We start from the raw sequence: 26,251 nt of genomic DNA, 5'->3' as shown, positions 1-26,251 counted from the left end.
TGCTGGTGTGCTCCAGTGGGATCCCTGGGCAGCAGGACAAAGCCTGGGCTCTCCTCTGCTTCAGGGGTGGCTCAGTAGGTGACTGAGGGGGAAGCAGAGCTGTGGCTGAAGGTTAAAATCAGAGATTTTCAAGCAGAGAAAAAGGAAAGGTGTGTGGCATTTCCAGCTGTGCCGTACTCAGTTATTTGCTTGCTTCCCACAAGGTGTGTTTCAGTGATTGACTTTCACTAACAATAATCCATAGGGAAGCCAAGTCCTCAGACTTATTCATGAATATTCCAAAAAAAAACCAAAGCTTCAGCAGCACCTTGTGTTTGGGCAAATGTAAATATTGCATTTGCACATACATGTCAGACCCAGTTATCTACACACTGTACAGTCAGTGGACACGCTTCACATTCCCACATCTCCATGATTCTACAATCCAAAAGACCCAAAGTTAGACTGGAACTTCTGAATGGCTTCTGGTCTTAAAGACTTTAGACTGCAAGTGCCCTGAAACAAGTACCTTGAAGTAAAAATGTAATTTTTTAATTTCATGCTATACATTAAATAGATTAAAAATGCAAAACCTGATAATTTGCATGGGGAAATGGACACAGAGAGATAGTCTTGCTTTAAGAATCTCATGACAAATCTGAACATAGAGTTTGGTAGTGAACTGTGCAGCAAGAATACATAACCCTCCTTTCCTAGAAGTAGAGAATAGAAAATCCCACTAAAGACTTGTAGGCAGGTGAGATGAGGCTTTACCTCATTTGCTGCTGCAGCAGGAGATGCACTTACACTGCTTACTCCAAACAAACTCCAGTGTGAATGGTTACACTGCACTGCCAGGGGATGTCTTTGCACACCTAGTCAGATACTAAATATTACAGCACAGCATTTTGCAAAGAATGAGAAACACATCTCCTAATCCAGACAAATTAAAAGCATCAGCTTAACCTCAAATGTTTATTGCATTTCAAACAGCATTTATCAAAACAAAGAGCTCATCACAACATATATAGGTACTGGACCATCCAAATCCCTTCATTTGGTATGTCTCCAGCAAAACAATTAACACAAATTATTCTGAAACCCAACATATCTACACCAAAAAAAAAAAAAAAAAAAAAGAATAAAAAGATACCACCCTGTCTCCTGAACAGAAATCAGTTCCATGTGGAAAAACCTACAGAAAAACCCTCTAAAGTATTGAAGCATCAATCTGAATTTCTGAATAAATAAACAGTTGTTCCTGTAGTTGAATGTTTTCACTCAAATCAATGATCAGATCCCACACGCCTGCTTAAATATGCCTGACTTTGGTCCTTACAAAATGACAAGATTACAGTATGATAAACCAGATGATAGTTTGAAGCGAGACAATGAGGCATTGTTTACAGAGAAGATTGAGAAACTGGTTTAACAAAAGGGTTCCGTGGACATCTATTGTATGTACAAGAAGGAGATTTACTGGAGATTTTGTAATTTCTACAAGGCTCTTTCCAACCAGCTTCATTAAGTTGAAGTAAATCAAATCATGCAGAGATCTGGCTCAGCCAGAGAGACATGCCGGGAAAGATAGAAAATGAAGAAGAACAGACGCGAGATGATAAGCTTTAGAATCTTTGGCATTTTTCATAAACATTTTCAAGGTTTTTAAATCTGAATATTCACCCATTTTCCCCCACACACTCGCCTATAAATACATTATACATGTACTCTTTATACACAACTCTGTATATGCATGGGTACACAAGCACACGTGCAAACAAAGAGCCATTTTTGTGGCTTTTTAAACCGGGATAATCTTTCCTCAATCCTTCCATTTGCAGCTACACACAGCTTTGCATAAGCAAAATACATGCTTTAGCCAATCAAGTATATGAAAATGTGCCTGTCCTTATTCAAAGGCACAGTGGGACTTTGAAAAATAAACTTAGGAAAAACTACTGAATCTGCCTAATAACCCAGTGGAAGATAGTCTGCTGTTAGTTTTCCTCCTTCAAATTTCCTGGAACAAGCCCACAAGATTGTGATATGGAACCACACACAACTCCATCTGGATCACAAATCCATAAGAAAGGTTTTAACCATTCTACCTTTTATTAGATGACTTTCAAAACCCTTTTTTTTTTTTTTTTTTGTAAAAAAGAATCCTATCTCTCAGGTTTCTGCATTTCTTTGTACTGTAAACTACCCCAGGGAATGATGGTGGTAATCCCTGCCTGGGAATCATATGCAACAAATCCAGCTCTCGTGCTGCCAATGACTTGTGGTGACAAATCACTCCCAAAATGTCCCACAGCACCTAAAGGACCAAGGGCTGCAGTATCAGCAAAATTAAGCAGGTTTTACACATGATTCTGTGTTTTAATTTCCCCAGTCAAACAACCTGACTAATGCTCATTTTCTGAAATACATAAAGCAAATGCACAATTGCTAAAAGATTGGTAAGCAAGCAAAAAAATCACATTCTCCACAGAACACAAAATGGGGTCCTTTCTTCTGTCTTTCCATTGCTGTTTCCACTTGACTTCACTTTTGGGTCCTCTCCTTGTGAACCACCAGGAAAGACTGCAAGAAGACATCAGTGGTGGACCAAAGCCTGCACCCTATTGCACAACCACTTCTTTGGGCATGTGCTCTCTTTCTGCACAAGCACTTGTTTCTTTAAGGCTATAAAGTGTTGGTTTTTCTTTTCCTCTTGGATCTGTAGTGTTGACCCCTCTGGATTTAGACAGGAAAACAACAGCTATGCTGAAAATGTCTGATGAGATGGAATTATAAAAGGCAAGCCAACAGAGTATTTTCAGGTCACCGAGTTAGCCTTTTCTCTTAATCCTTTCACGGCATAAGGTTTTCATGCATCCATTGCCAGCAATGGATCTCCGATGATTCCAGTGTACAAAGAGTTAACCACAGGCTGGGCTTTAAAAAAAAAAAGGAATTTAAAAAAAAAGGAAAAAGGAAAACCCACAAGTGCTGGATGAAATATTGAGATACTGTTGGAGCTCCTAGCTCTTTCTGCTAATTATGATAAAAAACTTTTTAAAATGTACGCTGCTTGAACAGAAGATGGGTATCAAAGACTCGTTAATTCAGAGCTTAAACCTTTCTAGGCACAGTGATTTAACTCAGAAAAGAATAGCTTTCATATCTTAATGTAAATCTGTTGGATATGTTAAAAACTGGTTCAGAGCATCTCCTCACATCAGCTCAGCTGATCTGCTACACTAAGCAGAATTATCTCTTCCTACATAACACAGGGAGTGCTGCCACATCCAGCCTTGTCTCTGCAATCAAAGGGGGAAATAAAAAAAAGAAAAATAAAAGGTGCAGTTGCACCATCCTCTTCCATTCTCCTCCCCATCCCACAAAATAATTCACGTTTCACCTTGCTCTTTTTTTGGGATTCCGTGCCAAAAAGACAACCAAGAAAAGAAACCCAAGATAGGCGTTTATCAAAAAACCACATCTTCCAAGAAAGAGAAAGTCCGTGGCAGTGTCTCTAGTGTTGTTCTGCAGCAAGAGGGAGGGGAGGGGTGTGCAGTGCGTGCACGTGTGTGCAGGGAGGGAGGTGCTGCATTCCCAAACCCCGCTGCATCCTAGAGCGCGCTCCGCTTCTTCCTGATGGGGCTGGAGCTGCTGGATGGTTTCAATTCAGCCTGCTGCACCTGCAAAAACAAACAGGCATGACGTTCGCGCTTAGGTAACTCTAGCTCGCTGCAGCGTGTGTTAATGGCTCCCCCAGGACAAACCCAGGGAAACTAAGGAAGGTTCAAAAGTAATGAATCATTTTCTAAACACAGGAACATGGGGGATTAATTGCAGGAAGGATTTGAGAAGTCATGCATCATTTCTTGAAACGAAAATATTAAAAGCAGATTTTTCTAATGAGATACATGGGGTTCTACCTGATTTCAGAAATCTTTTTAGGTTTGTTTTGGTTTGGGAGTTGTTTTCCTTATCTTTCTGGCATTAACCTATTAGTTTAATAAACTTCTCTCAGGAGTCTCAGTTCAAGTGGATCCCAATAGACAGTAAGATGACAGTTGTCAAAACCATACACAGACCCTGGGATGCTGAAATACTTAATAATTTCAAAAAAGGAAAGTATTCTCCCAAATAGAACCTGGACAAAGCTACCTCCACCTTTCAAAACAAATTCATATACAATATAATGATTAAAACATGTGTGGTAAAATGTCAAGGATGGTGTAATCTTCAAATTGTCTGTTGTGTGAGACAAAAGCATTCCCACTGAAATCATGTGGAAAATTTGGCTGAAAATGCCATCTTTTTCACTCCTCCTCTGTCTTTTGTCCAAGACATGTGGTTGTAAAGGGGTACAGTACAGACAGGAGTAATTTCTAACTCACTACAGCACCCCAGTGAAATGCTGATGCATTGATAACATGTAAAACAAAGCAGGCAGAAGGGCTTTGGAGCTTCCATGGATGACTTGTCCCTAAAGTGTGTGGCTGGCACTATTTTCAGCACTGGTGGAAAACTTCAAGGTTTGTCCCATGCAAGGAACTTTTATCATTCCTCCCATAGAAAATGGTGATCACTTCCCTTGGAGAGCTCAAAGGATCCCAATATGATAGAAACCATTCAAGGAAATGTTGTTAGTGTAAATGTTAAATAAAGCATAAATAGAAAAGCAGCTTATCTTTAAACATAAACATTTAAAGGGCATATGCAAACCATCACTGCAAATCCAGTGGCCTCTGCAAGAGCAATGACAACAAATAAAAATACACTGAAGCTTAATGGCTCTATGATTGCCCCTGTTTAGTGTTCTTCCCTCCCACCAGTCCATGGTGAGATTTCTTTCCAGTTATTAGTGCGTCCACCAACCAGTGTGGTGGCCTCTTGAGATAAAGAAGCTTTTTCCAACCCTGCTTGGGTTGGAAAACCCAACACTGCACATGAGCAATTCAGTTTCTGTCTCCAACAGCATAAAGTCACTATGGGCAAGATTGTGATCCCCTTATTCCCAGTGAGCAGCACCTCACAGGGAAAGTGCCACAGAGAAAGGCACAACGTCAGAGGGATCCTGGGCGTCAGGATCAGGGCCTGGGGACACAGATTCCAGTCAGTGAAAACAAAAGAAAGAATCCTTTATATTGTGTGGCTTCATTACCCAGCAAGACTGTGTTCCCTCCTCCAAGAGAAACAAACAGATCTTGACATTCGAAAGGATTTATTGTTCAAATAATTTCCAGGAAGATAGGCGAGATTGCTGAAGACAATGCTGTTGTTTCAAAGAAATGGGAGAAGGGACAAGACTTGACTGAAACTGAGGGAGGATAGATTCTGGTTAGATTAAAACTTATAATTCCATAATGGTAGAAGATTGATCTGATCAACTGTAGAGTATTTTAAACACATGTCAGGGTTTCCTTTAAAGAAAAAGATGAGCAGGGCATTGTCCAAAGGAGGCCTGGAGTTCAAGCACAATGTCACAGAAATAATTCCCCCCATTCCTCCCCCTATCTTGAGAAAGAGGAGAATTCAGCAAATCCTTTTGGATGGTTATCTCTATCAAAGAGACTATTTTTCTCCTCCCTCTGCACAAATACCGGAGCAGAAAGGTGACGAAAACCATAGCTCAGTAACCGCGCTGAGTGATTTTCCAGATCATTTTTAAGTAGGTCTTTTCAGGATAATTTTCCTCAATCATTTTATCCTTCTGATAAAGGATTTTGGCTCCCCTCTCTCCCAACAGTCTCTCTCCCCCTCCTTTTGTGGATTTTCCCCAGATTCCTTATCTCCCTTATTCAAAAGTCTTTGGCATTGTATTCCCAAAGGGAGCACCCAGCCGCTCTCAGTGTCACTCCCTGCCTCTGTTGGCTGTGGCCATTCATTACTTACCTTTTGAACATCAGATGGTACCCTGGAGAGGAAATCTAGTAGCTCATTATTGTCGATGGCATAGGGATTTCTAAGCTTCTTAGTAAATTTATTTATGCCTAGGATAAAAAAAAAAAAAAAAATTAAAAAAATAAAGGCAAACAAAATAATACGAGCCTTTTCTACTCCCTCCCTCTAAATTTGCTCAGGAAAGGTGAGAGAGGGAAAGGGAATTCACAAGTAAAAATTAGTGTGAAAACAGTGCCTCAGACTTAAAGTCACACACACGGTCCCTGTCATGTGGAATCACTCACAAGTGCTTCCTGGAGGAAGTGGAGGACATCATTGGTAAAGGTATTTCTCTACTTTGTTGTGCTGCCAACAACATGGTGAAAAGTGATTGCAGCAAGAATTCATCCTGAGGGATACTATAGGGAGAATACACACACTGAAAACCAAGTGTGCTGTTAAATCTGCTACCCTACATGGTCAAATGAAGGGCTCTGAAAATAACTGGGAAAAATTTTCCTTCCATCTCTTCAGAAAATGAAAGCTTCCCTTCCCCATCCCTGATGGCTTATCCCCTTTTTGCAGAGCCACAATGACCAAACTGCCCATATGTTATGGAACAATTAAAAACCTTATGATAAGGCTCACTTTAGTTTGATCTTTGTGTAAATAATTAGGCTTATGAACTGCAGCAATAGCAGTCCATCTCCATGGACCTAGTAAAGCTGCAGTTGGCAGAGGTGGTCCCTCCCTAATCTGGACAGAAGATCCAAGGGAGAGTAATGATCATATTAATGTGAAGTTCATAAGGTCTTCTCTTGCCTCTCTTAAGGTCTTCTAGGTGAAGAAAATCAGCTAACCCATTTTAAAGAATAGCAAAAGAAATTCAAATGTTGGTTGCCTCTGAGGATCATAATACAGCATTCAATTCCATCATGCCCCTGTCCAAAATCTCATAATGGTTTCCCTGAAAGTGATTTCAAATATGATGGCTGCTCCAGCCTTCTCCTCTCCCTGAAATGTACCTGCTTCACATCTGAGATTCAGCTTTTAAGCCATATACTTGTAGCAAAATGACAACACAATTTTCTGTGTACCTGATTTTTAAAAAACAGAAAATACCATAAGGTCTTTTGAGGCCTTGCCACAGGGTAGTTGTTTAACATGTATCATATTTGAAGGCCCTGTCACTCTAGATGATGTTGAATGGATGTATAGTTTTCATGTACTCACCATGTCTTCCATACAGGAACAACAATATTTTGTTACTGAACTTTTTACTCCCAGCAATTTCTCCCATTTCTTTTTGCTCTTTCTTTTGTTTGATTTAATCCTGTATTTCTTTGTTGCTGTTGCCCAAGAACGGCTTTTTTTTTTTTTTTTTAATGCCACCTTCTCATTCCCTCCCTTTTCCACATCCAAGCCAGCAGCTGATGGCTCAGCCCAGGGGTCACAGGGGATCCCTACAACTCAGAGGCACATCAGGGCTGAGCTTCTGCAGTTCAGGGAGGATTTACCTGCACTGTGCTCTCCACACCTTTCTACCTCAAGGCGAGATAAAAGTTAGCACCCTAAATAAGACAGGAGGTGATTTGGAGAGGAAGAAAGCCTTCAGCACCTGGAATCATGGAGTGGTTTGGAGGGAGTCTTACAAACCATCTCAATCCAGCCCCCTGCCACAGGCAGGACACCTTCCACTAGACCATGCTGTTCCAAGCCCTGTCCAACCAAGCCTTGGGCACTTCAGGGATGGGGCTGCCACAGCTTCTCTGTGAGCCTCACCACCCTCACAAGAAATAATTTCTTCCTGATATCTAATCTAAACCTGCCCTCTTGCTGTTTAAAGCCATTCCCCTAACTCCTATGCCCTTGAATGCCATCTCCTTCTGTGAAAGATGACCTCACATTTCTTCATAATGCCACCAGGAAAGTTTTACTTTTTAAAAGCTCCTCTTTTAGTTCATTAGGTATCTTCATACAAATACTATCAAATCCATGACAAAAGGAGATGCTCAGTGTGTCCCACTGGGCACAGCCTGTCCTGACTGCCAGGATACTCAGACCCAAAAGGCTCCCAGGGTCCAAATCCACATGGTCCAGCTCTGCAAACACATCTTGTCCACTTCCTACCATTTCCCAGCTGGAGGGCTCCAGCACCAGGAAGCTAATTACTTTCCTGCAGAAGAATAATAACACTGAAAGTAGCTTATCTAGGCTAATGCTCTTCTTGTGGTGCTGTTGGAAACTTATACAGAACCCTAAGAAAAGCAAATTATCGGATAACCCAGGGGGGAGAAATGGTAATTTTAAGAAGTTCATAACATCTTTATTCACCTCTAAGCAACAGCACTTGTTTGTCTGTGTAACAGGTCATTTAAAGCTTGTTTGATTTCACTCTGTAGACATATATTGTATTTATCTCATACAAATGAGACACAGTGGAGTACTTACCCCAGATTAAAACAATGTACCTCAGTGGTATAAAATACAAAATAACTGTTGCTGCTGCCAGGACCAAGCAGGCCAGGACAGAAAGGAAAGGCACCGTCCAGTTGAATGTGCTGTAAGGAAAAAAACACAATCCCTCTCAACATTTCTGTTCTTGGACACTGTCTGTGCTCTGCTACCCAATAATAATTTAATGACTCCTTTGCAGTGCTTGGTGCAGTCAGACACGCTGTAAATTGCAGGCCCTTTGGAAGGTGGATAAGTAGATTCCTACATCAGGATGCTAGAATGGATTAAGGGAGATATCTGAGAGGCAGATATCATGATAAGGAAAGAGAAGAGGAGCTCTGGGGAGCTCAGTGAAGTTGTTAGGCACGTGAGTTGTTTTTGTTTCTTCTTCTATGTTACACACTTGTTACACATCCCTGCTGGCCACTCAGCTCTCCATTATGCATGAGCAGATAATCTGATCTGGAGACAGGGTGAGCCACTGGGTCACAGTGGGTGACACAAGGTGTGTGTCCCCTGCACGACCCAGGTGTGGCAGGTAGCCAGAGCCAACCCCAGCAAATAACTTGCACTGGATTGATTATGATGCCAAACTGTGAAGGAGCAGTTCGAGTAATTTCTCTGCGTAACATTAGGGCCATAATATTCTATATAAATCTGTCTATATATATATATACATTTTGTCCTATATCTTTACATTTCCAGCAATTCTTTACTACACTGAGTATAGGATGCTGGCTTGGATAAGCTGCAATAAACCAGCAGCAGCCCAAGCTTCTGCATTCCAGCAATCCACATCGGATCTTTCCCAAGAGGAGCACTCCTGAAAGGCTCAGTTACTACAGCATTTCAGGCTTTGGCCACATTGTAGGGAAAAACAGGATTTTATTTCACTCAGACCTCTCATCTGCAAGTCAATGATGGACTGAAGGTGAGAAGCCACTGCTAACACATCTTTGGAATTACTTTGCTCCCCCTGTGATGTTGTAAGACATAACCCTATGCCTTGCACCAAATATTGAGATACCTGGACTACAAGGATGCCTGCTAGTCCACAGGAGGATTTATGGATCTGGGCATCTCTGTTTCACACAATCTGCCTGCTAACTTCATCATATCACAATGATGCAGAGTAGGAAGAAGAGAGAATGAATCTGGACCACTTATCAGGCTATAAAATAAGACAAACTTCCCTTGACAGATAAAATTAATAGGATGCTTCAAGAATTACATTTAAGCTTCAATAGACGTATTAAATATTAAGTAAAAATAGGTGGGAGAGGACCCATCATTATCAATCAATGTAGCTTAAGTTAAAGCAAAAAAAAAAAAAAAAAGCAAAACAGCTCAATTGAGTTAAACTATGAAAACTCCCTGTGATTGTGTAACTGGAGTGACAGACGGAAACTGTAGCACAATTCAGTCTGTCACTTACAAAAAAAACTTTGATAGCAATTTTTTAATGGCACATCACTGCCGAGCTACAACAGAATTCTTCTGAAATCACATCGGGCGTCCACATTAATACCCAACGTGTTCTTTAAGACCATTGTTAGCAAAATGAATGCAAGAATTAATAGTGTTTAAGTGCTTGGAGTCTTCCTGCCATGCAGCTGGGCAGAACAGTGCCCTGTTCATAGACTGGAATACATCTTTGGGCCACTTCCACCCCAGCTGGGGTGTCCAGCGTGGCACCACAGCACATGTGGTTGTTGTATTTTTAGCTTGAACCCAGCTCCTCATTAAAGTGAGGCTCGGTCACAAACCATCACTTTGTGTTCAAAACAGACATCAATATGGATCAATTAAGCTCCAATAAAGACTGAGTTATAAAAGGTTTGTGTGTGTTTGTCCGTGGGATTTTTTTTTTTATTTTTGGCTCTTCACCTCCTTTGTAAGGTCAGAAATATTCTCTGTGTGTCCCCCCCTTGCCATGAGACCCTGAAAATCCCCTTTGGGCTTCCTCGTGGCAGCAGCAGGAAGCAGACAGCTCAAAATGGCAAAGGCAGAAGGAGATCAATGTGCTGGCCAGGGACACAAGTGACTGGTGACCCCAACAGCCAGGTCAGGATGGGGAGGGTGTGGGAAAGGCAACACTGACCACCAGCACCCACTTTCTGCAATGGGACTGAGCAGAAACACCTGATGCTTCTGTGCCCACATCTTCAAGCAGCATCTGTGGCATCCATGACTCCCCACCCCATCACAAACAAGCAAAATTCGGGCAAACATGAAAGCTGCATCAGTAAGGAACACTGCTTCTCCTCTCCTCTGTGCTCTGCAAAGGTTTTTTGGAATAAAAGACTGTAAGAGAGGAAGCAGTGGTGGGACTGGCCGGCTTAGCCTGCTGCACCTTTCAGCCATTTTTGGAGCAAGACAATTACTCCACCTTGATCCTCCTGGTTCTGCTTCATTGCAAGTCATGGTCAAGCAAGAAAAGGTTATTACTTACTTTTTAATCCTCTCTCCAAACGATGCTATTTCTTCCAGGATGCTTTGGACAGCTATGATGATCTCCTGGACCATGTGGATTCTCTCAATCAGCCCCTTTTTCTCAGATTCCTAATCAAAAGAAACCAGAAAACCAAAACTCTTAATAATTTGCTAGGGTGTTCACAGACACATGGTGAAAATAAGATTTCCAGCACTGCTGATCCATCCATGACCTCAAGTATTTCACTGAAGGAAGGACAGAACAAACACCCTGGGTTTATCACACAGAAACAACATTATTTGTATAGATCCCTGTATTTTCTTCCTTTTCCTCAACACATGGGCAGAGGTTTCTTCATCTTCTAACACAACTTGGCTGCAGGATCTCCACCAGGATTTCACACAATTGGATGCAAAAGCACAAGAGGTGCTGGCTGCTCAGTGCTCCTCAAGAACAAAAATATTCTTGTGCAGAACTTCTAAATATCACATTTCTGAGCTTTGTAGGCCCCTCACAGCCATGCTGGTTTGTGTATATAAATTAGCAGCAAGATAGTGAATGCAATATTTTTTGAGCATTCTGTATACAGAGACTTATTCTTTTACTGGGGAAAAAAAAAGATCAAAGGAAAAAAAAATGTCATTTTCCCTTTGCAGCGGCCATCTCAACTTCATTTCTTACTGCTTATTTTAGGCAACAACATTACAGGACATTACTACACATGTGCAGAAATAAAAAGGAAGCACAGAATGAATTAAAAATCAAAATTACTTAAATCAGGCTTGAAAACCAGTATACAATTATCAGCATTCAGCATTTCTTTGCCAGCAATCTAACACACATACAGGCATGCAAATTGGCGTGGTTGCAGATATTCTTGCAAGAAATCAGCAAAACATTCACTTATTACAAAATGCAGAGCCCTGGACACCGATTTTACATCACATTTAGACACTTAAAAATCAGTCCAATTTAGAAATAAAAAAAAAGAAACAACAAAAAACGAACGAACAAATCATTTTAAGCTGTTTTTTAACCAATCTGTTCCCAGAGAAGGGAGATGATGGTAAAGAGGAATGCCATCCACATTCCTCCTCCATGCAGGACAGGGTCAGAGGCTGTTTAAAATCACACAGGGCCACAGAGGAGAGGGCTCTTGCTCCATCATTTTGGCATCACCAAGCTAGTAGAGGGTCTGTATGGGGCTGAGGCAGGGCAGCACTCTGCAGAGGGTGCTGGAATAACCTGTGACCCATCCCTGGATGCTGAGAGGCAGCCATGGGAATGCAGCCCTTATCCCTCTTTGAATTACTTGCTGCCCATTTCTCTTCCCAGCAATTTCTGAGTTTAAAAAGCCAGCCAAAACCACCATGGAGTTATCAAGCTCCAGACATTTGAATATTTGCCTTTAGGTTGCAAGTCAGTGCACAATGAATAGAAGCAGCATTTTAAATAATCACACATTTGGGTGTGAAAATGAGTATTTTTACATTAATAAAACAACCAACAAAAAATGAAACCCTTGGGGTGTGAAATAACCCCAGAACAAAATAAATAAATAAATAGTCAGTTTATGTGAAAATAGCACCAAAAAGTCATTTTCACACAGCTCCAGTTATAATCTCGTTAGGCTCAAATGTAAATGACACATTGAAATTATATTTAACTATTTCCTCACTGGAATGGTACAACAGTCCTTTGGCCATAGCTGGCTTTTTTCCCACCAAATTTGCAAGCAGAAGCTGAGGATCAGCTCATGGAAAACCAGACAGTGGGAATTTCATTCTGTCCAGATTCAGGCAGAGGGGTAAAGAAACCACTTAAATGAAGTGATATTGCAGGGCAAGCCTACTCTTGCTGCCCGGAGCTGCAAGGCAGATCATCTGCCAGCTCTGCCTGCATCATGCTGACTTCATTTACACATCCTCGATGGAGCTCAGAGATGCGGTGATAACACAGTTTAACCAACACAACACAACACAACTCCTTCTGCAGCCACGAAGCAGAGCCAGAAAATAAAAATAAATAAACCAGAAACTGCCAGTCCCTAAGTTATGACAACTGCATGCCCATGCTCACCTGGCTGCATGCTAAAATCACCCCTGGACAAGAGTACTTTCAATTTCTGATGCAAAATACGGCAAATAAATGTAAAGGCAGAGACAAACTGGGATTAGAAAACCTTGTAAATAAAATTAGTTATTCAAGAGAAAACAGGCTGCAACTGTGTGTACGCATGATGGGCATAATTGTTTGAAAATCCTGGGAATTTGTCAACGTCATTTCTTTATTATTTTTCTTTGGTTCTGGAAACCTGCAGTCTAAATACATGGACAGGATTATTAGGTCACTGGTTAAGCAACAGAGGAGCAGACAAATGAAGTACAACAAATGGGATTTTCCAAATTATTTAGGCTTTGGAGTGTTGTTTATGCTTTGTGAAGCCAGCACCTCAGAAAACACTGTCAGAAGCAGTAAGAGTCCATCAGGATGACAGTCACTGGACCCTATTTATCAGTAAATGGACAACTGTCATAGAGAGAGCTATATCTGAACATTGCCATGTTCATGGAAAATGTAAAGAAAGAATCCAAAATACATCTTCCACTTCACACACTTCTTCATCCGTGCAATGTCCCATCACCCAGACAATTCTTCTCCATTCTCTCCAGGTGTCATTCCTTTCTGATTTCTTTTGGACTCCATGTTATTACACTGCTTGAAAACTGGATTTGGATACCTGTAGCTTAAGATCGCAGCTCAGAAGCTTTTGCATGAATTGAAAACAAAGTATCCTGCCTGTTTCTGGCATTATTTCCCTAAAACCAGTTGTGATAACTTCCATTAATTCAAGGCCTTTGTGTCCTTTATTTCTTACAGCACTGTGGGTGGACCAAAACTGGTCTCCAGCCTCTGGGAAAGAATTAACTCCATCAAAATGAATTTACAGCTGAGAATTAATTATATAATCAGTGTGTTACTTCAACTCTTCCTTGCATTTCCTGATTTAAGAATCCTTCATTTCTACGTTAATTGCCTGAACAAAACCACAAAAGGGGGTTTACAAAAGATTAAGTGTGTCAGGGGAGGGAAAAAAAAAAAAAAAACAATACCAACCAAGACCCAGCAATTTCAGAAATTAAGTCTTTTGTTTGCAGCTAACATACACCAACTTGAAATCAGAAATGAAGAGACCAAATTTCTGCTGTACAAGAAGATGCTCCTAGAGTTTTCTATTTCTCAAATATGCAAGAGTTAAACAGGACATATAAACACACTCAAAGAGCTACCACAGCTCTGAGATCTCCCTTCCCCAGAAGGAGCTCATGCTGCTCTGAGACATTTAGGGTCAGTTGCAAAAGAAACCTTCACACAGCCACAGCATGGAGGGGCTCCCAACGCCGAAGACTTTAAAGGAGTGGGAATATGGGGCAGAGCAGGACAAGATGTCCCCAGCACTCACACAGCAATTCACAACAGGCAAGCTGCAGCAGTCAGAGCTGCTCTTGCGCGGGAAAAATCCTAAGAGTTATGGGGGAAGACACTGAAGGCAAAATTCTTCAATCATCTGCTCTGGAACAAAGGCCAAATGCCACCCATTAGTGCTTCTTCTCTAGCCAAGCATCCATTACTGAATTCAAAGCTTGGATGGTGGAGATCCCCTAACTTCTTTTGATCATTTGTTTCAATGATTAATAGCTTTCATCTTTACAGAAAGCTGTTTCCTATTTTTTAAATCTATCCTTCAAATATTTTTCCTCTGGATACATCCAAAGCAGCAAGCAATGCTCCAATTGCACAGACAAATTTTGCTGTTGTTCTCTAAGTGTATTTCTGATGTATACTGCAAGTATCATATGCACACAAGGAAAAGTTAGGCTTGAAGCCATGGGTAAGTTCTACATAATACTTGCTCACTTGGATTTCATAGAAAACACTTGCAGAGAAAAATCTTGCATGCAACTTTCAAACAAGTGGTATTCATCAGCAGATTTCTGGCATGCCAAGGGGAACTCAATATATAAAGCTGAGGAACACTTGGGGGCAAGGATGAGGAAAAGGGGAGGAGAAAACATAAATATGGATTAATGAAAAGGAGGAAGAAAACAGGATACAGGCAGCTCAGTCAGGAATGAAAATCCTGGATCTCTTCAGGGATTGGAAGAATTAGTCTGCCAAGCCCTGGGTTGGCCTAACTTTCAGGATTAGCTTTCTTACAGTAGCTGTCTCATTATGCTACTGCTGCTACAAGCACATTAGGGTGATGTTTTACCAGGATTTATCTAATGTACCAGTTATTAATTCTTCAGTGTATCAGCAACAAACAAGATTGATGGAAAGGGAAAAGAAAGGAAAATAGCTCAGGCATGCATTCCTTTTTGCTCCACTATTATTCTGCTTAAAAAAAAAAAAAAAAAAAAAAACAAAAAAAAAAAAACATGCTGTAGTTATTTAGGGAAAAGCAGAGCTGGGCAAAGTTGGATTTAATTTGCAACTTGCTCTCTGCTGGACTACAAACCTCAGACCTTACCGGTGTCCAGCAAAAGCTGTGCCAAAAAAACATCTCAGGGCCAAAACACTCGTCCATGAAGAACTTCTGAAACCAAAAGGATTTTATTGGGCGTAAACAGCAGACCACTGGCCTCTGCTGCCAGCAGGGAACACTTCACTACCGCTCCAGTCTAGCAGCAGAACGAAGCTCTTGTGGGAGGTGGCAGCCATGCAGTGACAGACAGTCTCTTGGTAGCGGAGACGAATTCCAGGCAGAGCTGTGCAAACAGTCACCACAGCAACCTTGAGCGGGCTCCTGCCTTCGGTGGGAGCCAAGGGCTGCAGAGCGGAGCCCAGCGATGCGCCTCGCTGAGTCACTGCCCTGCCCTGTGCTGCGTGCCCCACGCCGAGGGGACGGCCGCCAAGCTCTGAGCAACTGCCTCGTGCGGCCCTGCAACTGTGCATCACAGGATCTTTTCGTTTATTAACGCCACGCCGCAAACGTGCCCGCCTGCCTGCCTGCGGAAATTTAGCGGATCCAAGCGTACTCGAAATAATCGCCAAATAGAGGAAATGCGACACGTACAGGTCAATTTATGCTCTCAGTTAAAAAGGTGTGAAATCTGGAATAATTCCACCAGAGCCAATAGAATCACTTCAGGCTGGTATGAAGGGGAGCAACACTGGTCTTAAAAGGACACATTTGGAAGGCAATAGCACATCATCCTACAGCTCAGGCTGGGGAACACTCCCTGAAGGGCAGAAGATGACCACTCCATGCCTTGTCCAGCCATGCCTGCACTTTCTCTGCCTGCATTAGATGAATTTCATCCATGCACAGGGGACCAGCAAAATTCTCCTAAGCCAAGCCCAAGAAAAATCTTATGTGAAAAACTCTTGGTCATAATTCAGTTTCTTTCTCTATGCACAGGCATGAAATGCAGGGGGTTTAAGAAGCATTATCTGTACATGCTCACGTTTTCACAGACCTGTAAACCCAAAACTTCACTGGTATTGCCACAGGTTTTCAAGCAGTATCAGCAGTCACAATAGAATAAAACACAATTCAGGTGAGGAACACATGCTTAAGAAGCAAGAATCAATCCTGAATGGAGATAAAAGTCATCAGTCATCTTTGATTTAAAAACTGGAAAGAGAAAGAAAATAAATTTTGTCAAAATAAGTGCTTTCTCCTGGAAACACATGAGACTTAAGAACAATCACATGGTTATTAGAGTTAAAACTCCTGGATCATCATCTATAATCTAGGTAATGACCTTCAGCAATTTGGGGTACAGGAGAAAGAGGTATCTATTCATATATCTGGCCAATTCAAAATAAAATTTAACAATATTATGAACAGTTGGAATTTTTAAGGGAGGAGAACTCCCTGAGGCTCATCTGCTGGGTCCAGTGACCTGCCTAGTGCTACTTTAAATTTTTCCAGAGATTTAGAGAAATTGCAGTGTTGGCTTTTACCTACATCTAGGCAGGCAATCCTCTTTAAGAGGGAGAATTCTCTACCACCATTCTCTCCTCCACCTCTAAACCTATGAATGGGTGGCTCATGGCACTGATATAAGAACTGTGCCAGTTTATGGGATGCTACAGATAAGAGCAGCCCTGGACAATGCTGCTGTTCAAATAAGATTTTAAAAGAGACCATTTAACTTCCAGTTTCTTGTACAAAGAAGGCTCCCAGGAAAAGAGCAAAGCAAAACCAAAGCAACCCCTGCACTGGGTCTTCTTGCCCACAGTTTTCTGGAGGACATGGATGCTCCTTGTCAGTCTGAACATACCCTGTCTATCACAGGGCATTTTCAAGTCCTTACCATCACTTCTCTTCAGCAATCTTAATGGGGGATGTTGAAATATTATATTGCAATTGTTGTATTGAAGAGAAAAAGAAAAAAAAAATTAATGAAATTATTTATACTTCCAGGGAAGAAAACAATGAGATGATATTGTCTTGAATGACCTTTCCTAAGTATGGGGATATAGCATCTTACACAATAGACTCTTGGTTCATGTTTCAATTACTGACCTTTACTGCGGAGAAAATTAATGCAATTTTCATCGTAATCCACCCGTACAAATAAGATCCATACGGAAGGTTTCCACATGCTGAATCTAACTCAAATGGAAAATGTCAGCTCTTTGCTACTGGATGGATTTGACTTTAATTTGTTCAGCTGGAGTCTTTTTGAATTGTGTTCATAAAACTTTGTATATCTTCGGTACCTATTTTTGACAGAGAATTTCCTACATTAAAGGCATTGAATTTTTACTCTTTGGTGATTTTCTTCCACTTCTGTTTTTTTTCCAATACTAAACATTTCTTGGAAGTTGCCAAATAACTTGGCTTAAAGCCACAGTATCATTTGGTTCTTCCCTGTTACATTGCACTAGCCAAGCAGGACTACACTGCCTCACCACAGGACAAAAACTCTTAAAAAAAAAACCAAAAAAAATCAACAAAAACTTCACATAGAAATTGTTGTTGATTTACTTTTGTCTCTGATTTTCTTTGAATCAGTTACCAGACCTGAAAATGTAACTAAATTAATCTTTGTCTGTTGCGGAGATGTAAACTTTTATTCAGACAATGGAGAAGACTCCAAGGCTCTTTTCAGTCTGGTGCTATGACACAATCATTCACAGGGTAACTGTCTGTTCTTGAAACTCTACAGTCATTATCAGAAACAGAAAATAAAATAAAATAAATAGAACTAGTCAAGAATCAGACAAACTGAGTTGCATGCAGCTTGTCTACACCTTCTTACTGGCAGACCAAGGATGCTGCAGCGATGTAATTTTAAAACAATCCTTGCTGAGGCTGACAGAGCCCAGAGCTGGCAGGACACAGCCTGAACTCCGTGTCCGAGATGGCACAAATCCGAGCAGGCATTTATCCAGGGAAGAGCTGGTGCCAAAGGGACAGAGCACTGCTATCTTTTACAGCCCTCCGTGCTGGTATGTGGGGAGGGCAGAGGGGGAAACGATGGGGGAGTCAGCAATTAAGCCCTGTCATTTAAGACAGATAGTCTAGGTGGAGGGAGTTAATCTGCTCTTGGGTTTTTGAACTAAGTGTCTGTGTATTTATAATTTGTAAACAGTTCATCTCTTCGAGGGTGTGTTACAATTCCCAGAAGCACGGTCTGTTATGTCTAACAGGCAGCAGAACCCAGAAGGGCTCTGTATGCAAGTATTTTGATACAGCAGGATGACAGGAAACAGAAACAGTGACCTCGTACACCACAACCCAACTAGCAGATTTCAACTTTGGGAGCTCTTGTATTAGGGAGGAAAAAAAAATACACAGACTTCTTTTTAAAGTAGACTTGTCTGTTTAAATGTTGACATTGCCATGAGATAGTGTCATAAAATTACATTTTTCTTACACTCCCCAGAGAGCACTGGCCACCCTCAGACTTGGAAAAGTATCTTAGAATGTACCTAATGTAATTAAAGATGTACCTAATGTACTTGAAGATGCAAGTCATGGGAGTGCAAGCATGGCCCATCACTGCTGCACGGGGGTACACACAAGGCACAGTAAAGACATTAAAGCAATTCTGACAGCACTGGCCATGGGACAAATGTAGGGGCTGGCAATTGTCTCTTCTAGCAACTCTGTGCCAGAATCCCATCCATAAGAACTGGAATGTTGGGATGTAAAGCGTTATCTTCGTGAGAAAGCCTGCTGGGGCTATCTGCTGTGAGAGGCTTTAGCCAGTGCTACCAGCTCTGTGTCAGAGAGTCCTGAAATTTGTGTGGAATGGAGACAGAGGCAGCTCCCATTAAAAATGACAAGGCCAAACCATCAACAGCTCAATGCTGACTCCCAGGAGTTTTACCAAACCTGCACACTTTGGTAAAATAAGCCAAGAAAGGGAATAACAGCGAAGCTGTTTGGAGGGAGACAAAAACGAAGTTCATTAAATCCATATTGAAGTGACCCTGTTGTATTTGTACAGAGAGAACCAAAGTCACTGGAGTTAAATGTAGGGCAAATGTAACCTAGAATATCTTAGCAGCAATGAATCTATTGCACACCACAGGAAACAGAGGATTTGATACCTATTTAGTACATTCTTACTTCTCTTTTCCCACCTCAGCACATGCAAGGGAAAAACAGGAATATTAAAATAGAAAAAAAAAATAAATGGGATTGTTACAGTGAATAAGTTACACCTTTAGGCATCACACAAATAACACAAATGTCTAGAACCAGATACCCACTAAATAGAAATTATTGACTTCTACAGATACACAGTATTCTTTTGAAAAAGATGCAACTTTCATTTAGCAGCTTTTGAAGAGTTTCAGATATTGGTCCATTCACTTGACAAATTTTACAATACAAAGAGTAAATTATAAATGAGAACATTTAAACAACTACTGTGTGTTGCAAGAAACCTGTAATTCAGCTGGATTGCCTAAACTTCACTTTGTAACTTTGATGGATTTCTAGCTGCTCATTAAAATATAAGCACAGCAGAGAAGCAAGTTAAATTTAAATAACTATTCACATCAATTAGTCTGCTGAGCTTCATTCCTAGGGTCTGTGACTGAGAAGAGTTAAGGTGCACTCGCTAGCTGCATTATTGATTTGCTTCTTAATGATCAACAATTTCACTGTAGCATTTTTAAAACACAGAATATTCAAGAAGAGTCTTATTAACTTAGTATGCAATTTGAAAGTTTCACATCCCCTCATGAACATTTTTTTCCTAACAGCTAATGTTCCTTTGCATGCTGTTGCTCGTTAAATAATTCCTCACCTTTTAGCTTTAAAGTATTTATAGATTATCAGATCCTCCTTCACTTACTTATGTTTTTTCAAGCTGTATACATTAAGTTCTCTTAATCTTTCTTCATATGTCATGCCCTCTAATCCTTTTATCATTTGTCACTGTGGTTTGATAAACTTGGAAAAAAATCCAATGAATTTTTCACAGTGAGAAGAATGAGTAAGTATGTTCCAATAAAATAAAAAACAGGCCTTGCCAATTCCAATTCTTTCCACATTTCAGCTGCTGAACTAAAACTGTTTTTTTTCCCAGGCTCTGAAAGAAATGCTGAGAAAATTCTAACCAGCCCTCCACAAATCACACCAATTCTGGCCTAGTGAAGTGGAAATGCCAAATTGTTTGGGGAAAGCCATTAGCGGGGAATGTCAACCAGCAGCGAGGGGGGATTGCACATCCTTGCGTGCATCTCTGCACCTCCTGCACCAAACATCCATGAGCGTGTGCCCACTGAGAGGCCAGGCTCAGCCTGGGGCTGCTCACACTCAGTTCTTGTTCAGGTCTCGCACAGGTATCACCAGCTCTGGGATGCTACACAAACCAAACCCTTCCTGCTTTCGAACCTGCCAAGCAGCAAACTGCTGACAACTCTTTTAATACAGACAATAACTGAAGATTTATGGAGAGATTTATTTGTTTGTGTTCTCCCACCTTTCCTCTGATTCTAGCCAACACAGTCGTGAGATATGCTTACCTTATCATCTTCATCCTCTTCTTCATACAAGCCCATAAGCTCCTGCAGAAGCAGATGTCCATGTTACAAAACACAACAATTATTTTTTAGTGACAGGCAATGTTCAAAAAGCTTATGATACTCCCACAAAGTTTCACTATACAATTTTCTCCCACTTCTATTGAAAGTCATTTAAAAAACCCACCACTTTCTCCTTTCCAAAACAGTGTTTTTTATTCAAGGACTTTTCTTTTTTGTGGTATTCTGAACAAAGCATGCAATACCCTATACAAATTTTAAGTCTAAATAAAGCATTAGTGGCCGTGTCCAGTAATCTGAAGGCAACAGGCTTTCAAACACATTGCCAACTTTTACTATCTGTAAACAGCTTTGTTCTCAGTCTTGCAAATGAACCAACTGGTATGTCAAGGCTGAGGACTCTATACTCAACTTGTTCCATCCCCACTGCCACAATGACTGCTCCCTCCCTTTAGGGCCATTACTGCAACATTAGACTTTAGAAAACACATTAGTGTGAACATAATCAATCTCACATAGAATCCCAGTCAGATTTCTATGCAGCATTATTTCCTCCCTTTAACTTGTGTGCTGACAGGTAGGACAGAAAACAAAAGACTTGGCGAGGGCTTGGAATTAGGAGCACTTGGCTTTCAATTCAGGTATTTAACAAGCTGAGCCTTTAACAGGGTCCTCCAGGTTTTTTTTCTTGGTTATTTAATAGCTACATTTGAATCTGTGTACTACAAGTTTAAATACAGAAAACATGCAAAGAATGTGAAGAATCACAATAAAAAGATGTTTTGAATTTCGGGTTTCTTAGGGGGTTGGGTGTTTCTCTTTTGGAGTTTTTAAATTTCTTTTTTTCTTCTGAATAGCAGTTTCATCTAGAATGTAAAAGATACTGGGAGTTCAGATAGCCAGATTTATTCTTTGGCTCTTTGCAATACCCTGAGCAGCTGAATTAACACTGATCATGGTTTAAATTTCTATAGAAGCTCCCCATCTGTAAATCATAAAACATTTTACCAATATTCACGAATTTAGCCTCCTGGCAAGTGGATGAGGAGTACAAGGTTAATACTGTTATTCACATTTTATAGCACAGAAATCAGAGAGAATTTGAGGTTCACTTTTGCAAAGACTCTTGCTTGCATTCCTCTGTACACACAAAATGCATGTGCTGGCACACAAAAACCAAAGGCAGTGAATATCCAGCCAAGGCCTGAAGAAGCAAAAAACAAATAAATGACTGTGTAAAAAGCATTGGTATTTTGAAGAAAACCTTTTCTCATCTGCAGGACAGATGTGACTGGGGCTAGCACCTGATTGTCTATTTTTGACCTACAGATGGTTAGAATCATAGACACACATAAAAAAGGAATCAGGTAATATTAAAGGCACTTTGACTACTTGTTCCATATGATCCCAATCCTGCAAAGCACTTTGGCAGACGTGTGATTTTGCTTATGCAAAATGCACCCCTGAATTTCATGGCATGGCACTGCTTACAGAATGTGTGACAGGAAAAGAGCCAAATTCCTGATGGACCTTTCTTTAGTATTACCACAATTAGCTGTATTTTTAGAAATAGCCTTTTTGCAGAGTCCATCTGATGCTCTGCTCAATTTTTCTGTCTCATGTGAGACTCTCCTCACCTGAACATGCAACAAACTCACCACAGGATGAGGAAAGGGGCTGGAAGGCACCCTCTCTGTATTTTTTTTTTTTTCTGGGTAGGTTATTATTGTTAGTTTTAGTGCCTTTTGTATTAAAAACAAAAACATCTGTCTGCCTGGGATTCTCCCACATGGGAAGCTCTGCTTTTCTTGATGAAATCAAGTAGTCACTGAAGACACACAGTATCTTTCTGCATTATTCTGGACTCGGCTGAAACTGAAGAAAGGCATTTCTTTTACCATGTTTTCAAATTAAGCCTCCTCTGGTCTGGATAATGCAACTTCTCCTGTTTTCTAAGAATCTTTCCACTTGGAAGTGGATGAAAACTAAACCAGGAGCAAATTTTTCACACAAAAACTAATAAAAATGCCATTGAATTTTTTAGTTATAGGATACTATGCCACTTGACTCATTTTAGGTAAAGGTATTCTTCATGGTTACCAAAGCCAATTATCTTTTAATCAAAAGTTAGAAGGAAGCTATTCTCTGACTTCCATTTCATTACTGTACTTATTTCCCTTTTAAAAACAGAATATTATGGATATTCATGAATTTACTCTCCTTTCTAGCTCAAATTACCATTGTTAAAGACAGTAGTCAACATCAAACAATCATTTCATACCCCAACAGTAGGACTTTGTCACACTTGGTGATTATTTCTGTGTTTAAACCTTCCTTTCTCCCAAGTTAAAAACCAAAGCTTAAATTTCTGGGGGAAAAAACCAAAAAATTTTTGGGTCTTTAAGAGCTGAGGATGGAAAGAGGAATAAAAGCTTCTTAAGACCTCAGATCACAGGACAAGGCTTAAAAGAACTACACTTTCTTTTGGATTCTACTGACTTTCCTCTTCTGTGAAACACGAATCATGAGTGTCTTGCAGAGTGCAGTGGCAGGAGGGGAATGGCTTTTAGGAACTTGCTGCTTTGCAAACCTTTTTTAATTCTACTTAAAAACGTTTGTAGGTATTTAGTAAGCGAAATCCACCTCCTACACACTCTCATCTTCTTCTCCTACTACTCTGAATGTTTTATTGCTCTAATTGAATAATGAAAATTGAGAGGGTTGAGGTTTCTTTTCAGTAACTTTGAAACAAGAGTGTTTAGCCACACAATCAACTTAATGCCAATAGAATGTGTGATGCTTCACCCGGGGCAAACTGGGGCTGCCAGAAATGTCACTCTACTTGCCTGGGCATCCTGGGCATTATTGACCTTCCCTGTTGTGACGAGGGAGAAGTTGTATGCAAAGAGCACCAGCAAGGCCAGGGGCACCATGTACAGCTCCACGGTCCAGACGGTGACCACAAACACCTGGAGAACACAGACAAGTGTGGAAACAGAGAGACATGTAAGAAAGGCTGTCAGCCATCATCACTGTGCACATTCAGCCTTGAATCTCTGCTAACCCCACCCAGATTATTACTATTTTGGCAAAGAAATCTGCTCCCTCTCTTCTGTGTGAGCTCATTAGGCTGCTGCTTGTTGGCTTCTCCTCCCCTGTACCTGGGGAAGGAGAAGCCATGAACACGAGGTCAGCCCAAAGCTTCTCCACTCCTTCCTGGGATCCCTCCAGCCTGAAAACCTTTTGTGCTTGGTGCTGGTGTACAACAGATGGATTAGAGAGGTCAACCTGCTCCACTCATCAAACTCTAACTGCCAGGGGTCCTCTCCAGGCTAGGGAAGAGCATTTTCCTCTCGTGCAACAGGAGCTTCCTTGTCACTCCACAGGGGATGATCAGCAAATGCATCCTCACCATTAATCCACCAATACTCTTGGCACAGCAGCACAGAGAAAGGACTGTCACCTTGCAGGAGGCAAGGCCTTAGGCTGCACACGATTCATTGTTTTGGAAAGGGATCCAGTCAGCATAGTCTCCGTTCTCATACTCTTGCCATTTTTCAGCACAGCATATTCTGATTTCACTGGTTTTTTGGAGTCTCTTTTCCTAACAGCCAGTATGAGTCTGTCTGTTTGGACTGGTATCTGACAAAACTCACCAGAAGCAAAACCAGAAGCCAAAACTGGAACTGCAAAACACACAAATAATGTGATGGGGATCTAAAAAGCACATAGGATTTTTCAAAAAAACTGCATCAAGCCAAACTGCAATCCTATCTTACAAGTACCAACAACACCTGAACAGACTGCAAACTTGGAGGGGTTGGCAATGAAAAGTTAATAAACTAAATCCAGAACTGCCATAAAATGTATGTTGTGATCCCATTTCCTTTTCTACTCAGACATAGTGTTTCCAGAACTGCCTAATGCTGGTAGCAACTTGAAGCTATTTTAAGCAATCTCCTTCAAAGACAAGGCACAAACACATTTTTCTGATTTTTCTTTCCCCAAAAGAAACTGGTTTGATCAAAAACAACAACCACATTTTTAGAATAATACAGGTAAATTGAAATGAGTCAGATCCAGTAAAAGTATCTCAAACAACAACAAAGGGGAAAACTCTTTGGGTGATGAGGAAACTAAATCTCTACCTCGCCTCATCTTTGGCTTGCCAAATACTACATAAAAAGACAATGCCGGCAGTTGTAGAATGGGACATTAATGGCAATGTATTTTGTGTTATGGACCTGAAAGTGTAACCACACTGTACCAAAGAAACACTTCCCATTGCATTCAGCAGTGTGAGAATTTACACCCCCACAAGACAGCAGCTTTTTAACTTTTTAAACAGAAAGACTTGTCTGACATCAGACAAATGGCCAGCTAATACCTGCCATGGGCCAAACATAAACCAAGAAACAATGCCTGTATCCATAACCTTGCCCAAACAGCACTTGCATTTTCTGGAGTGCACCTGATTTCATGTTAGCTGTTGCTATGCAAGGAATTCAACTGTCATCCTGTTCTTGGCATTTGTTGGCCTGTAAAGCGATCTTCAAGATATATTCATTTATAAAATGGGCTGACATCCAGGAAATATATCCCCATGCTATTGATTTGCAGCACAGGAATGTGGAAGACGATTTGGTTTGGGTTTTTTTTTCCTTTTTTGATCCTGTTGTTCAACATACTAAAAAATTAGAAGTGATAATGATTCACACAGCCACATTTCATATGTAAGCAAGGCAACAGAAACACGTGAATCCAGGCCAAGAATTGGTACTTGATTTGTCTTATAGGAGTCATGCATAACTTTAGCTAATAAAACCTTCAATAGTTTTGATATTCCCAGCTAAAACGTCCCCCATAAATGAAAAGTTCTAACCTGAACAAGTTCCTCTGAAGCTATTCCAACTCCCTTGGATGAATATATGCTTGTCTTTTAAGACAAAGTGAAGGTGATAACAGCTTCTGTCCTACCCTAAATGTTACTTAAAGAACAAGGACCTGTTATTATACACATCTCCACAGGTATCTTTCTCAGGCACACATAGATTAAAAAAAGACATCCATACAAACATACATCTGATCCTTACGTAAATTCCTTTCATAGAAATTCCCATTTCCAGATATTAATTCAAAACATTTGCCTCAGCCCAGGGGAGGGGGTTGCATTTGCACCTCCTCCCTGGGGTAGAAGCAAACTCAGCCTTCCCTTGATGCAGCAAAAAGACCCCACCAGCAGCCAGCCAGGCAAAGTCCTACAAGGAGTCAATGAAGCTCTTGAGGAACCTCTCTTCATTCACTCAATTGCAGGACTTGACCCAATTTTAGTGCATCTGTCACCATCCCATGTGAACATCACCCTGCTCGGCTGCAAGTGCAACACAACCTTGCAATCACAGGTCACTCAGGCAAGCTACGAAGCCAAGACCTTGGTGATTTTAGATCTTACAGTACATTTTGTGTATTATTAAGTTTCAGACCTCAAATAAA

General features: G+C 40.8%; 1 protein-coding gene across 1 annotated transcript in view; it reads right to left on the bottom strand.

Moving 5' to 3' along the window:
* Positions 1 to 1,142: 1,142 nt before the first annotated feature.
* MCTP2 (multiple C2 and transmembrane domain containing 2) overlaps positions 1,143 to 26,251 on the bottom strand; it is a 107,488-nt gene continuing 82,379 nt past the window's right edge. Inside the window, exons 19-24 of the mRNA XM_058811034.1 lie at positions 23,605 to 23,727; positions 20,741 to 20,782; positions 10,763 to 10,872; positions 8,305 to 8,414; positions 5,866 to 5,963; positions 1,143 to 3,662 (exon numbers count right to left, since the gene is read on the bottom strand). Of these exons, the coding sequence (XP_058667017.1) occupies positions 3,594 to 3,662; positions 5,866 to 5,963; positions 8,305 to 8,414; positions 10,763 to 10,872; positions 20,741 to 20,782; positions 23,605 to 23,727 (552 nt within the window). The 3' untranslated portion in view covers positions 1,143 to 3,593. The remainder of the gene's footprint in view (positions 3,663 to 5,865; positions 5,964 to 8,304; positions 8,415 to 10,762; positions 10,873 to 20,740; positions 20,783 to 23,604; positions 23,728 to 26,251) is intronic.

The sequence above is a fragment of the Ammospiza caudacuta genome, chromosome 10 (assembly GCF_027887145.1).
Source record: "Ammospiza caudacuta isolate bAmmCau1 chromosome 10, bAmmCau1.pri, whole genome shotgun sequence".
Taxonomy (NCBI): domain Eukaryota; kingdom Metazoa; phylum Chordata; class Aves; order Passeriformes; family Passerellidae; genus Ammospiza; species Ammospiza caudacuta.
Note: the sequence above shows the minus strand (reverse complement) of the source record. Positions and strands in the feature narration are given on the sequence as shown.